Source organism: Hibiscus syriacus, unplaced genomic scaffold, assembly GCF_006381635.1.
Source record: "Hibiscus syriacus cultivar Baekdansim isolate YM2019G1 unplaced genomic scaffold, ASM638163v2 tig00110505_pilon, whole genome shotgun sequence".
In the NCBI taxonomy this organism is placed as follows: Eukaryota; Viridiplantae; Streptophyta; class Magnoliopsida; order Malvales; family Malvaceae; genus Hibiscus; species Hibiscus syriacus.
The window spans coordinates 1,418,860-1,432,056 of NW_024062765.1; the positions used below are offsets into that span (position 1 = coordinate 1,418,860).

General features: G+C 34.9%; 1 protein-coding gene across 1 annotated transcript; it reads left to right on the forward strand.

Moving 5' to 3' along the window:
• The first annotated feature begins 405 nt into the window (after positions 1-405).
• On the forward strand, positions 406-4,079 carry LOC120130052 (2-oxoisovalerate dehydrogenase subunit alpha 1, mitochondrial-like). Its single transcript, XM_039147400.1, has 9 exons — positions 406-802; positions 2,026-2,163; positions 2,263-2,445; positions 2,549-2,706; positions 2,812-2,911; positions 2,988-3,099; positions 3,192-3,331; positions 3,487-3,672; positions 3,750-4,079. Exons 1-9 carry the CDS (start codon positions 524-526, stop codon positions 3,915-3,917), a joined length of 1,464 nt encoding a protein of 487 aa, XP_039003331.1. The 5' UTR covers positions 406-523; the 3' UTR covers positions 3,918-4,079.
• The last annotated feature ends 9,118 nt before the right edge of the window (positions 4,080-13,197 follow it).

Sequence of the window (13,197 nt, forward strand, 5' to 3'; positions counted from 1 at the left end):
ATATGTAATTAGTTTCAACTATAATTTAACCTATTTTTCTTCAAACATATAATATTATAACTTGACCTAATGATTTTATTAACAAGGGTGTGATTAATATATATATGTATAATTTACGAATGAAATTAAAATATTTAAAAATTTAAAGATCAATTTAAAATGAAAGACGTATTTTGAGGATATGTGATACAATATATTTTATAGTAATCAAAGTTTGGATAAAAAATATAATATATTAATAAAAATTTCATGAGTCAAGTCCGATAAGGATATGGAGACCGGTGGATATGGACGTCAAAGTGTCCCTTTCAAATTACAATTCTCATCTTTCACGTTTAAATTACGTGGATTATATATAATCCTCCTATTTTCTTTCAATTCCACATATCAATCTTCTCACAATTATTTCTCTCAAGTTTTTCGTCTCTCTTCTCATTAATTATACAATCAAAAGAAGGAAAGAAAATCGAAAGAAAAAAAAAACAAAAGAAACCCTTTGTTCTTTAACTTGTTAACAATTTCAATGGCGAATTGGGTTAGAATATCATCAAGAAGCATTGGCAATCACATAAGGAAACGTATGAACCAAGGGTTCATCGGGAGCGCCGTCGACATTAACAAAAGTTCTGGTTCATCATCGGCTTTGCACGGCGGACGGACAGTTTGTGATCGAAACCGGAGATATCTGAATTCATTGCCTTGGAACAGGGCTACCCTTTTCTGGTTTCAGCGTTTCAAGTCCACTGTAGCTGAAAAGCAACAAGATTCGTTTCTCTCCAGCGATACCGACGATGATCAACTGGTACGGACTCTTTGTTTGCCTTCGTTGCAGGCATATTACGTTTAATGAAAGTTTTTGTTTTGATCCTCAACTTATTTTTAATTATAGAAGCAAACGAATAACGCCTTTAAATCATGCTAATTACTTGATTATTATATAATTCTGAAGAATTTTGGGGGAAAAAAAAAGAAAATGGGTTCAATTTGGTTTTTATTTGGTAATTAGTTTGGTTTTACACGTTAATGAAATTACTACTGAAAGGTTGGGGGTCTTTAGAGGAAAGGCAGTTGATATAGGTCCAAAGTCATGATCGACATCTAACAATCCCAACCACAATGTTTATACTCAAATTGGTACGTGTAATACATTTACGTAAGTAGATGTAGTAGGTACGTATATGTTTACTATTTATATTAATTATATCTAAATTTGATCAAAAAAAATTTAATCCTGGACAGTAATAAAGTTTGAAACTTTTAATGAGATTAAATGATTGATACATGTCATGTTAAAAATATATTTCTAAAAAGATAGAAATTCATTTAATAAATAATACTAGAATATATGACAAGTTAAAGATGAGTGAGATTTAGGTGATATGCATCTAGTCGCTTCACAAACCAAATTACATGGAAAAGAGAAGAAAATACAAAATTTGTGAAACATATGCATGCATTTGAATAAATGATATATGAATTATTATAAAAAATAAATATATAAATTTTGTAAAAGAAAAATCCCGACAAAAGGAAGTGGCGCGAAGACGTTTCACACTTGAACTCTATCAAAATAATTATTAGGGAAACTCAAAACGTGAGTTGCTACTTCTCTGTGTATCTATCTTTGCCTCTTCTTTTGGCTTTTTCAAGTCTCTATCTTCTACCATATTCCATATGTACAAGGGGCGATTGTCATAAAAATTTAAAATTATTATATTTTAAATTTTTATATATATTTTATTGAAAATTTATTTATACCCTCTTAAAATTTTATAAATTTAATTTTTCTCCCTGAATTTTTTAAATTTAAATTCATTCTCTTAAAATAAAATCCTCCATATGTCCCTGTACATTGATCCATGCTTATCCCTTTCACACTTCTCATATACCAGTGATTCCTTTGGGATTAATCATTAATCGTTACGTTTTATTAAGTTTTATATTAATCAGAGTTTAGATGAAAAAATAGCAATTCTACCTGATCTGATTTGGCTCAAGTTAATATGAATAAATTTGGCATGGCAGTCACTGGACTTTCCGGGAGGGAAAGTTTCGTATACTTCCGACATGAACTTCATCTCGGAATCTTCACAGACCAGAGTACCTTGCTATCGAGTTCTAGATGACGATGGAGAGTTAATTAAAGACACTGATTTTCAGCAGGTTTTTTTCTTTGTTTTTCCCTTGATGCTAACTTCTAATACTATCATTGAAACTAAAAATTATTGCAAAATTAAAAGGAAAAATATTGTGTAATTACAGGTAAGCAAGGAAGCAGCAGTAAAAATGTACAGTAAGATGGTGAATTTACAAATAATGGACACCATATTCTATGAAGCGCAAAGGCAAGGAAGAATATCCTTTTACCTCACCTCAGCCGGTGAAGAAGCAATTAACATAGCTTCCGCCGCTGCTCTCACTGAACAAGACATTATCTTGCCTCAGGTGAAACATTTTTCAAGTTCCAACACAATAAGAACAGTTTAAAATATGTATACTTCATTTGTTTGATTGAAATTAAAGCTTTGTTTAACTAATATAATGGCAGTACCGTGAACCCGGAGTTTTGCTATGGCGTGGTTTCACATTGCAAGAATTCGCCGACCAGTGCTTTGGAAACAAAGCTGATTATGGAAAAGGCCGGCAGATGCCGATTCATTATGGGTCCAAAAAGCACAATTTCTTCACCATCTCATCCCCTATTGCGTAAATACTTCTGCACCCCATCTTGAACTGTTACTCATTTCAATTATTCTGCACAAATTTTCATCAAATCTAGCTAATTTACCAACTTTTGGCCTTGATTTTCAGAACACAACTTCCCCAAGCTGCTGGCATAGCTTATTCTCTTAAAATGGATAACAAAAAAGCATGTGTTGTCTCATACATTGGAGACGGTGGCACCAGTGAAGTAAGCACGCTAACAATCTCGTACTTTATTTGCTTGTAGCAGTTTGCTCATGGTATCCATTTTTTTTTTTTTGCAGGGTGATTTTCATGCCGGTTTAAACTTTGCAGCAGTTATGGAAGCTCCGGTCATTTTTTTCTGTCGCAATAATGGGTGGGCGATCAGTACGAATGTATGGGAACAGTTTCGAAGTACGTTAGCTTTCCTCTTTATTATCTAAAACGGGAGCTCCCTCTGCGGTTTTCAGATTCGAAACTTGTTTCACCCACATTGCCTTCTGCAGGTGATGGAATTGTTGTCAAGGGTCGAGCGTATGGAATCAGAAGCATCAGGGTGGATGGAAATGATGCGCTTGCTGTTTACACCGCAGTTTCTGCAGCTCGTGAAATGGCTGTAAATGAACAGAGACCAATCCTTATTGAGGTGAGGGCAATCTCCATCTCAACTTTATCGTAGTAAATACCGGCGATGGAGAAGACCGGTGATGCAAAATAACAACCGTGACATCGTGTTTAAACTTTCGGTTATGCAAAATAAAAACCGTGACATCTTGTTTAAACTTTATATTTTACTTTCAGGCACTAACATACAGAGTAGGACACCATTCCACATCTGATGATTCGACCAAATATCGCCAGAGTGATGAAATTGTTTACTGGAAAAATGCCAGGAACCCTGTAAACAGATTTAGGAATTGGGTTCAAAGTAATGGCTGGTGGAGTGACCAACAAGAAACTCAGCTCCGAAGCAGTGTCAGGAAACAGGTGATCATTTCATTAATCGGTTTGGATATCCATAATTTGCATTTTTTTTCTGATACATAGGAAGAAATTTGGTGCAGTTATTGGAAGCAATTCAGGTGGCAGAGAAAACAGAGAAGCCTCCACTTTCAGAGATGTTCACTGATGTCTATGATTATCCACCACCAAACCTTGAGGAACAAGAGAAACATCTCAGGGAAACTATCAGCAGACATCCAGCTGATTATCCTTCTGATATTCCTGTCTAGATTTTTCTTCACCTTAAATAGGATTGTTTTCTCTATGTTTGAAAGATGAGGCTCTAATGTTTCAGTCTCGATTCTTAAAACTTGTGATATTTACATAAGAATTTCAATGATGTCGATAAAGCATTTTCCTGTTTAATGAATGTGCATTTGCCATTGATTCCAGCAAGAGTCCTCGAGACTTTTCATCTCAAAATGTGCTTTTATCGTCAGATTTGTGTGTGTGTCCAGCTGGATACCTAATTTTGATATGGACCGAGACTATGAGTGAGTTTGAATATCCGATTATTATATGGATTGAGGCTCTGTGTGAGTATGGATATCAAACTTTGATATGGATTGAAGCAATAAGATGGAGTATATTTACCCGAATTTTGATACGTATATGCAACTATCTGTCAACAACAACATCCATTGTATGAATAATTCATCTCATAACGTATTTAATCTAATTTGTTAATGAATTATTAAGCTTATGATTATAATCTTGTGATAATAATCTTATTTGTGTTTATGTGCATGTTAAGAGGTGATAAGTAGCTTTATGGTAAGAGTATCTAGGATGGAGCTAGAATTAAATATCAGCAAGTATAAGATATCAAGTTAAAAATTGCAAGGACTAAAGGTCTAATTTTATTTAAATTTAAATCGATAAGAACTTAAAATGCAATTAGACAAAAAATGGGAGGGGAAAATTTTAAGGAAAAAGAACTTTTATTTTTTTTATTTAATTAACTTTTATATTAAAAAATAAATCTATTTAATCTAAATTTCTGATATTTTATTGCGCTTTCTATTGGTAACAGTAACAGATTTCATGTATAGGTAAGCATTGAAGTTAAAATTACAGTTGGATTTCCCGTAAAGAATGTTATTATATAAGAGGTGATGACCTCTAATGCAGCATAGGTTGTGCTTGATAGGTAAATGTTTTTGCAACGAGAACCTCAACATTTTGGTATAGAAGTTTATATGCAACAAGTCTCTTCATTGGCATTTACTTGGTAAAGTAGTAAAAAAATAATTACATTATACGTATCATCTCATATTTCTTTCTATTCCTTTCATTAAAGTTGTCTTATCTGGTTTGGAATTGGGGATTTTCCACAGAAAATGTTATTGACTGTCACCAAAGATGTTCTAATGCAATTGGAACCCCTAAGGGCTTGAGTTTTCTTCATGAAGAATGCCGCTGAGGTCCTATATTCATAGGGATATGCGTCCGAGACATACTGCTCATACATTCATTTTGAAGACTGAACCTCCGGTGTATGCAGAGAATGGATTTGTTTCGGTGGGGTCTGATGAGTGATGTGTACGCATTTCGGATACTTCTGCTACAACTAATGTCAGGTCGCAAAGTAATAGGGCAAATTTTTACGGTAATGGTGTAGAAAAAAAATACTCAAATAATGATGAACTAAATTATTTGCTCGAATAATGTATTTGTTATAGGGATCTAATGTGACACAAAGACTTTGGTGCGTCTTTGATTATGTGATGGTTTTGAGATATTAGAGAAGAAAAGTCGAAGAAGAAAGGATTTGAGAAGTAGGAAAAGAGAGATTACAGAAAGAAGTCTATTCATTCATTTCATAAGCATTCCAATTCACAATACAGCCTATTTTATTTAGTTACAGGGCTAAATCAGTCATTTGCAAGGATGCCAGCTGGTTGTCCTTATAACAGATTATAACAACTAATAGATTCTCTTCTTGCAGGATATTGGACTGAACACGTGGGCTAATCCTTCTCCATTTGGGTTGACTGGGTTGTTGACTCCTCTTGGATCATATTCCGGCCTGCTTCACCATTTCCTGAACTGGTCATGCGCGGCTCCACTTCATCAGGTAACATCATTTGCCCCTCAATTGCCATAATACCTAATTCCCCATTTTCATTTTCCTCTCGCCCCTCAATCCCTAATTCCCCTTTTTCATTTCTCCTTCGCATCTCACTCCCTACTTCACCATCTTTCTCTTCGTTTCCACGCTCTTCTCTTCCAACTGTGACAATACCCGCCGCTGGAGAAGATCCTTGTCCACAAGGATCAAAACTCGGAAATTGGCCTCGAAGCACAGAATAATCCTCCCATGTGTCGTTCGTAGCATCCATGTTAGTCCAACGAACCAGTAACTGAGTTATCGGTTTGTTCTGTCTTTTAACTATTCGTCTGCCCAGAATTTGACTTGCTTCAATCTTGAACTGACCCTCTTCGTCCATTACAGGAGGATCTGTTGAAGACGATACAACTGCCCCAATATGTTTCTTCAATAAACTAACATGAAAAACCGGATGGAGACGTGAGGTCTCAGGTAAGTCCAGTTTATAAGCAACCTCTCCAATTCTCTGAATAATCTTATAAGGGCCATAAAATCTTGTCGCTAATTTTAAATTTTTGCGCAGGGCAAGAGAGGTCTGTCTGTAGGGCTGCAATTTCAGGCAAACCAAATCACCAACCTGAAAAATTCTCTCTGATATATGTTTATCTGCTTTTGCCTCATTCGATTACTTGCTTGTTCTAACTGAGACTTGACTAATTGCTTGATCTCTTCTATATTCTGCATTAAGTCTGATATGCTTTGCACTGGGCTGTTTGTATGTCATACCATAGTAGGAGGCTTGTAGCCATATAGGACTTCAAAAGGTGTTACTTAAGAGCAGTATGATAGGTAGTATAATACCACCATTCAGCATGAGGCAACCACTTTACCCACTGTTTTGGTGGGAAAAAACAGAGACCTCTTAGATACTGTTCTAAGCACTGGTTTACTCTTTCTGACTGTCCATCAGTTTCAGGATGGTAAGCAGTGCTAAATAGAGTCTTAGTGCCTAACTGCTTCATTAGCTCTCTCCAAAAGAGGCTAGTGAAAGTCTTGTCCCTGTCTGAAATGGCCATTTTAGGCTGACCATGCAACTTGTAAACACAATCTAGGTATACTTTGGCCACCTCTGCAGGAGTGTAAGGGTGTGCTAAAGCCAAAAAATGGCTATATTTAGTAAACTTGTCAACTACCACAAGAATACAATTCTTTCTCAAAGATGTAGGCAAACCCTCAATAAAGTCCATAGTAATTACTTCCCAAGCCTGTTGAGGAATAGGTAGAGGCTGTAAGAACCCTGGTTTAGGCACATGTTCCACTTTAGTCTGTTGACAAACTGCACATGCTCTTACATAAGTAACTACCATAGCTTTCAATCTAGACCAATAGAAGTAAGACCTAATCCTTTGATAGGTAGCTTGACTGCCAGAATGACCATCATATGGGGAATCATGTAGTGTTTGAAGTATTTGTAATCTAAGAGACCCAACAGCCCCAATATAAACTCTATCCTTAAATCTAAGGATACCTCCTGAATACTTCCACTGAAGATCAGCATTAGGAGTAATAGATAATACAGAAATCCATTGAGTAGCTATAGAATCATCCTTATAGCTCCTTTCCACTTCATGAACCCAACTAGGAATTATTAGTGTAGTGTTCATAGTAAAACAGTCACCCTGATCTTCCCACTGTCTGGATAAGGCATCAACAACAACATTTGATTTACCTTTCCTGTATTGAATAGTGTAATCCAACCCCAATAACTTGGTCAATCCTTTCTTTTGAATGGCAGTAGTTAGTTTCTGTTCTAATAGATATTTCAATGGCTCATGATCTGTTTTAATCACAAAGGATTTACTCTCTAAATAATGCCTCCACTTGGAAACCGCTAGAAGTATAGCAAGATACTCTCTTTTATAAATAGAGAGTGCTGCATGTCTACGACTTAGAACCTTACTTAAATAGGCAATAGGGCTGCCCTCTTGAGATAAAAATACCCCAATACCACCTTAACTGGCATTTGTTTCTAAATAAAAGCTCTTACCAAAATCTGGTAAGGCTAAAATAGGAGCAACACACATAGCCCTCTTCAATTCTTCAAAAATAGTCAAAGCTGCATCAGTCCACTAAAAATTATCTTTCTTAAGCATCTGAGTCAAAGGTTTGCTAATTGACCCATAATCTTTAATAAATCTTCTGTAATAGCCTGTTAATCCCAAAAATCCACGCAAAGACTTTAATGACTTAGGCACTGGCCAATTCCTCATAGCTTCCACCTTCTTAGGATCAGTAGAAACTTCAGCAGCTGAAATAAAATTTGCCCAAGTATTCAACCTGAGTCTGTCCAAAGAAGCATTTGGACAGCTTGGCAAATAGTTGATTTTGATGCAGTACTTCTAAAACCAGTTGTAAATGAGTAACATGATCATTCATAGAAGTACTATAGACTAAGATGTCATCAAAAAATACCAAGACAAATTTTCTAAGAAATGAACTAATCAATTCATTCATCAAAGCTTGAAATGTAGCATGGGCATTAGTAAGTCCAAAATGCATCACCTTAAATTCATAATGACCCTGATGAGTTATGAATGTTGTCTTGTATATGTCCTCAGATTTAATCCTTATTTGCCAATATCCAGATCTGAGATCAATCTTGGAAAAATAAACTACTCCATGTAGTTCATCTAATAGGTCTTCAACCACATGTATAGGAAATTTATCTTTTACAGTCATGCTATTTAATTTCCTGTAATCCACACAAAATCTCCAAGTACCATCATTCTTTTTGATAAGAAGGCATGGAGAAGCAAATAGACTCCTACTAGGCTGAATAATAGAGTCTGAAAGCATACTAGAAATATGCCTTTCCACTTCCTCTTTCTGATTGTGTGGAAATCTGTAAGGTCTCAGATTGATAGGAGTAGATTCATGCTTAAGAGGAATAGCATGGTCATGAGTCCTTGTAGGTGGTAAACCAGTAGGCTCTTCAAAAATAGATTGATACCTCTGTAAAAGAGGTTGAAGAGATGCTGGAACAGGTTTTAAATCTGCAGACATAGTCAACAAAACCACATGTCCCAAATAGGAGAATCTAATGCTGTCATTTTCAATAAAGTAGCTCCAGAAATTTGCTGCAAAAAATTAGATGGTTATTATCCTTGTATAATAATATTCTCCCCTTGATGTTGAAAACTCAGTGTCATTTGATTAAAATCCATCAAATAGGGCTAAATAATTTCATCCAATCTACCACCAACACCATATCACTACCATCTAACTTTAGGAGTCTTAAATCATGAACAAAAGAATGCCCTTCCATCTGTCACTCCACCTGATTACATCTTGCTGAACTATAAAGTTGATGTCCATTGGCTACTGTGATTGCCAAAGGGTATGGTGTAAGTACATATACCAACATCAGCCCACTGTGGAGTCAAAAAACTATGAGTACTCCCACTGTCAATCAAAATACTAATTGGTCTGCCCTTAATGGCTCCTTGAATCCTTAATGTATTATGGCTAATACAACCAGTAATTGCATTCATAGAGATTTCTAGAGCCTCCTCTTCCTGCATCAATTGTTGTCTGATTCCATAGTAACATTATCTGTAGGAACAACAGACTCTTCCTCAATCATCAAATTTAAATTCCTTGACTTACATTGATGCTCTGGAAGAAACTTATCCCCACACTTGAAGCAAAGATTGTTTTGTCTTCTATAATCCATAAGATTCTGTTTAGGATTAGAAATTGATGTGTTTTTGGTAATTGCTGGCAATGAAGCTGATTTAGAAGTAACAATGGAGCTTGGGTAGGGTGGGTTTTAAAAGAGGGCCTTCATCTTCTATTTTCATAATCAACAGATAATTCATAAAGTTTGGCTTGTTTGTATGCTTCAGGCAAATTTTTAGGATCTAGAGCCTTCACCCTATGTTTAATATCCTCCCTTAGTTCACTAATAAACAGTGACACAAAGAAATCCTCATTTAATGTAGGATTTTGTAATAACATAAGGTTGTAGCTCTTCAAATTTTTCCTGATAAGCCTCAACAGTCCCCTTCTGGGTCAACTTAGTAAATTCCTCTACTATATCAGAAAAAGTCTTGTCACTAAATCTATGACAAAGATCTGCTTCAAATTCATGCCATGTTACATGGTGTTTCTGCATAATATATCCATCAAACCAAACCTCTACTTTTCCAGTCAAGTACATAGTGGCTACTTCTACTCTCTGCTCTGTAGGAACATTACACAAAGAAAATATTGGAGACATTTTTGAAGCTACCCTCTAGGATTGATCCCTTTAAAGAATGGTAAATCGATTTTAGGTCTATGCCACATCGACCCATAACTGTTAAAAGAACCCCCTGGTCCCCTGTTTTCAGCTTCCAGTCCAATCATAATAGGTCTAGTTTACTGTTTTCACCCATCTGATTCTCAGGTCTACTATTGTTCTTAAGGATAAAACAAACATCAGGCTTATCTTTCAGTATCCCTGGTTAATCAGTTTTATAAGTGAATCTGGATTTATCCTTTACTACAGTCACCAAAACAGGATTTTTCTCCCCATTTTTTGAGTTATTAGGAGTGTTTACCTGATCATCTGCAGATTGTTCTCATTCCCCATTTCTGCCTGTTAAAATCTTCAAGAGTTATTCCACATATCCTTGGTTGGTAGCCATCCTCGACTCCAATGCAGAAATCAGTTGTCCTGAGTCTCCCACCATTTAGGAGGATTAGACTCATCCTGTCCTTGTTTTACCAATGTTGTCAACTCTTCCATCTGCTTCTGCAACCCAGCTAAATCTTCTGCCATGTTCTGATTTTTCTTGGGCATGCCACCAAAATTGCCAGAAACCAAGGCTCTCGATACCAATTTGTGATGGTTTTGAGATATTAGAGAATAAAAGTCGAAGAAGAAAGGATTTGAGAAGTATGAAAAAAGAGATTACATAAAGAAGTCTATTCATTCATTTCACAAGTATTCCAATTCACAATACAACCTATTTTATTTATTTACATGGCTAAATCAGTCATTTACAAGGATGCCAGCTGGTTGTCCTTATAACAGATTATAACAACTAATAGATTCTCTTCTTGCAGGATATTGGACTGAACACGTGGGCTAATCCTTCTCCATTTGGGTTGACTAGGCTGTTGACTCCTCTTGGATCGTATTCCGGCCTGCTTCATCATTTCTTGAACTGGTCACGTGCGGCTCCACTTCATCAGGTAACATCATTTGCCCCTCAATTGCCATAATTCCTAATTCCCCATTTTTATTTTCCTCTCGCCCCTCAATCCCTAATTCCCCTTTTTCATTTCTCCTTCGCATCTCACTCCCTACTTCACCATCTTCCTCTTTGTTTCCACGCTCTTCTCTTCCAACTATGACAGTTTATAATGGAGAGACGCCAAGACTGTAATACATCTCCCCTTTTATCTTTGTTTTGACCAAGTTGAGAAAAAATAAGTAAAGAAAATAAGGTCGAACGATATGATAGAATATCTTTGTTTTAGCTCCTTTTATCTTTGTTTTGACTAGTTGAAATTGGATATGCTTAACGATAATTATTTATATTTACTTATAAAAGGGGAGACACGTTGCAGGTTTGGCGTCTCTCCGCATTTTAATTGAAGACGTATTGGGGTCCTGCCGTCTCGAGGCGGTCTTATAGCAAATATATATTCGAAAAAAAATTCTGATTCACTATCATTCGAGCAATTTATTTCTCATACTATTATTGTAAAACTTTTGTCCAAAGTAATCATCTCAAAATGAATGACAATATGTTTATTATGTTTATTATTATTATAATATATATTTAAAATTGTATGTGTATTGTATGCAAAATCAGAAAAATATTGGTGGTGCCAAAATAATGTGGTAAAATAAAGCATATTCAAATTTATTTTGTAATTTATGATATTTACTATAGTGTTTGAAACTCGTTATATGGACATGATGTATTTTAATAAAAAATTTCATAGATCCCAAAATAAATTTTCATTAACGGCATATTTCAAAAAAAAAATTGGTGCCATCATTATTCCGTTAATTTTACTGTAATTGTAAGATAATATTTTTTATATTTATATATATATATATATATATATATATATATATATTAATTTATTAAAGGATACTAAACCTAAATGGTATACTAAACTTATTTAATTTTATTAAGGATACTAAACTTATTTAATTTCTAATTAAGGAAACTAAACTAAGGCTTTAATTAATAATTAAACACTTAAAATCTAAGGCTTAATTAAAATCTAAAGACTAATTAATATTTAGTGACCAAATTAAAAGATTAGAAAATCTAAATGATTTATTCAATAATTAAACTAGTGACCAATTTAAAAGATTTACACATTAACAATTGATATTAACAATTAAACACAGTAAATAAAGATTCAAAGCAATTGAAAAGAAATTAATGACTAAATTGTATTCAATTAAAATTTGGAGTACAAATTACAAACAAATGGTGACTAAAATAAAATAAAATAAAAGTTACTTCCCAAAAGAAAAACACGCGTGAAGATGGGTGTTTAATTAAGGTAAATAGCCCAAAACATCTACACTATAAGACCCAAAAATTCAACATAAAGTTAATTTTTACACTACCTAAAATTTGCTATCTTCCAAATGCTCTCAACCCCTCCCAACCGAAAATCACCTAGATTCAACTTGTTCATCCATTGTTCTTGATGTTCTTCAAAATATTCAAGCCAAAAACCAAGTTTAGATCCAAAATAAGAATTAAAACTCGGCCCAAACTTGTTTTTTCGGATAAAACACCCATATTCTTTATGAAATATCAAGTGTTCATCCAGAAATAAAAATTTGATTCACCAACAACATCCAAAAACCAACCGAACTTTTTTTTTAGGATCCAAAACCCAACTTTTCTTAAATATTCAAGAACACCCAAGAACATTCAAAATGAACTCCATTCATCAAAACCCAAAACCACTATCCAAACACCTAACCTACTAACCAATCCCGATGCCGACCACCTCTGGCTGGCTAAAAACTGCCACTGACCACCTCCGGCCTGCCATCTAAACACTCCAAAAAGCTCGAAAAAACCAAAAAAAAAAATAAAGAACCTCACCTCTATGCACAAAATCATGCCTCCCAAGGATAGTAGCTTCCTCTGGCGAAGGTCGAACTTCTTTTCCTCCTAATGTTTTTCTTTGCTTTTAGGGAGTATTTTAGTGCTTAATCTTGTGTGCTTGTGTTAATGAAATGAGAAGCTATTTATAGTGTTGATTTAGCTCCCATATCTACATTCCCCGCTCAAAATCGTTAAAAAACGGTTATAACCACGTTAGATCTAGAAGCTTTAGAAGCTTATAATTTTTTCTAATTTTTTCTGATTTTTTGCATGCTTCGAAATGGATCGACGGCAATGGACTTCCGGACCATCATAAAATGCTTTTGT

Excerpts from the sequence above, each read along its gene's own strand:
- LOC120130052 (XM_039147400.1), top strand. The coding sequence starts at position 524 with ATGGCGAATTGGGTTAGAATATCATCAAGAAGCATTGGCAATCACATA. Across the intron at positions 803-2,025 it reads ATACCGACGATGATCAACTG|TCACTGGACTTTCCGGGAGG; the intron begins GTACGGACTCTT and ends TTGGCATGGCAG. Across the intron at positions 3,673-3,749 it reads GAAGCAGTGTCAGGAAACAG|TTATTGGAAGCAATTCAGGT; the intron begins GTGATCATTTCA and ends AATTTGGTGCAG.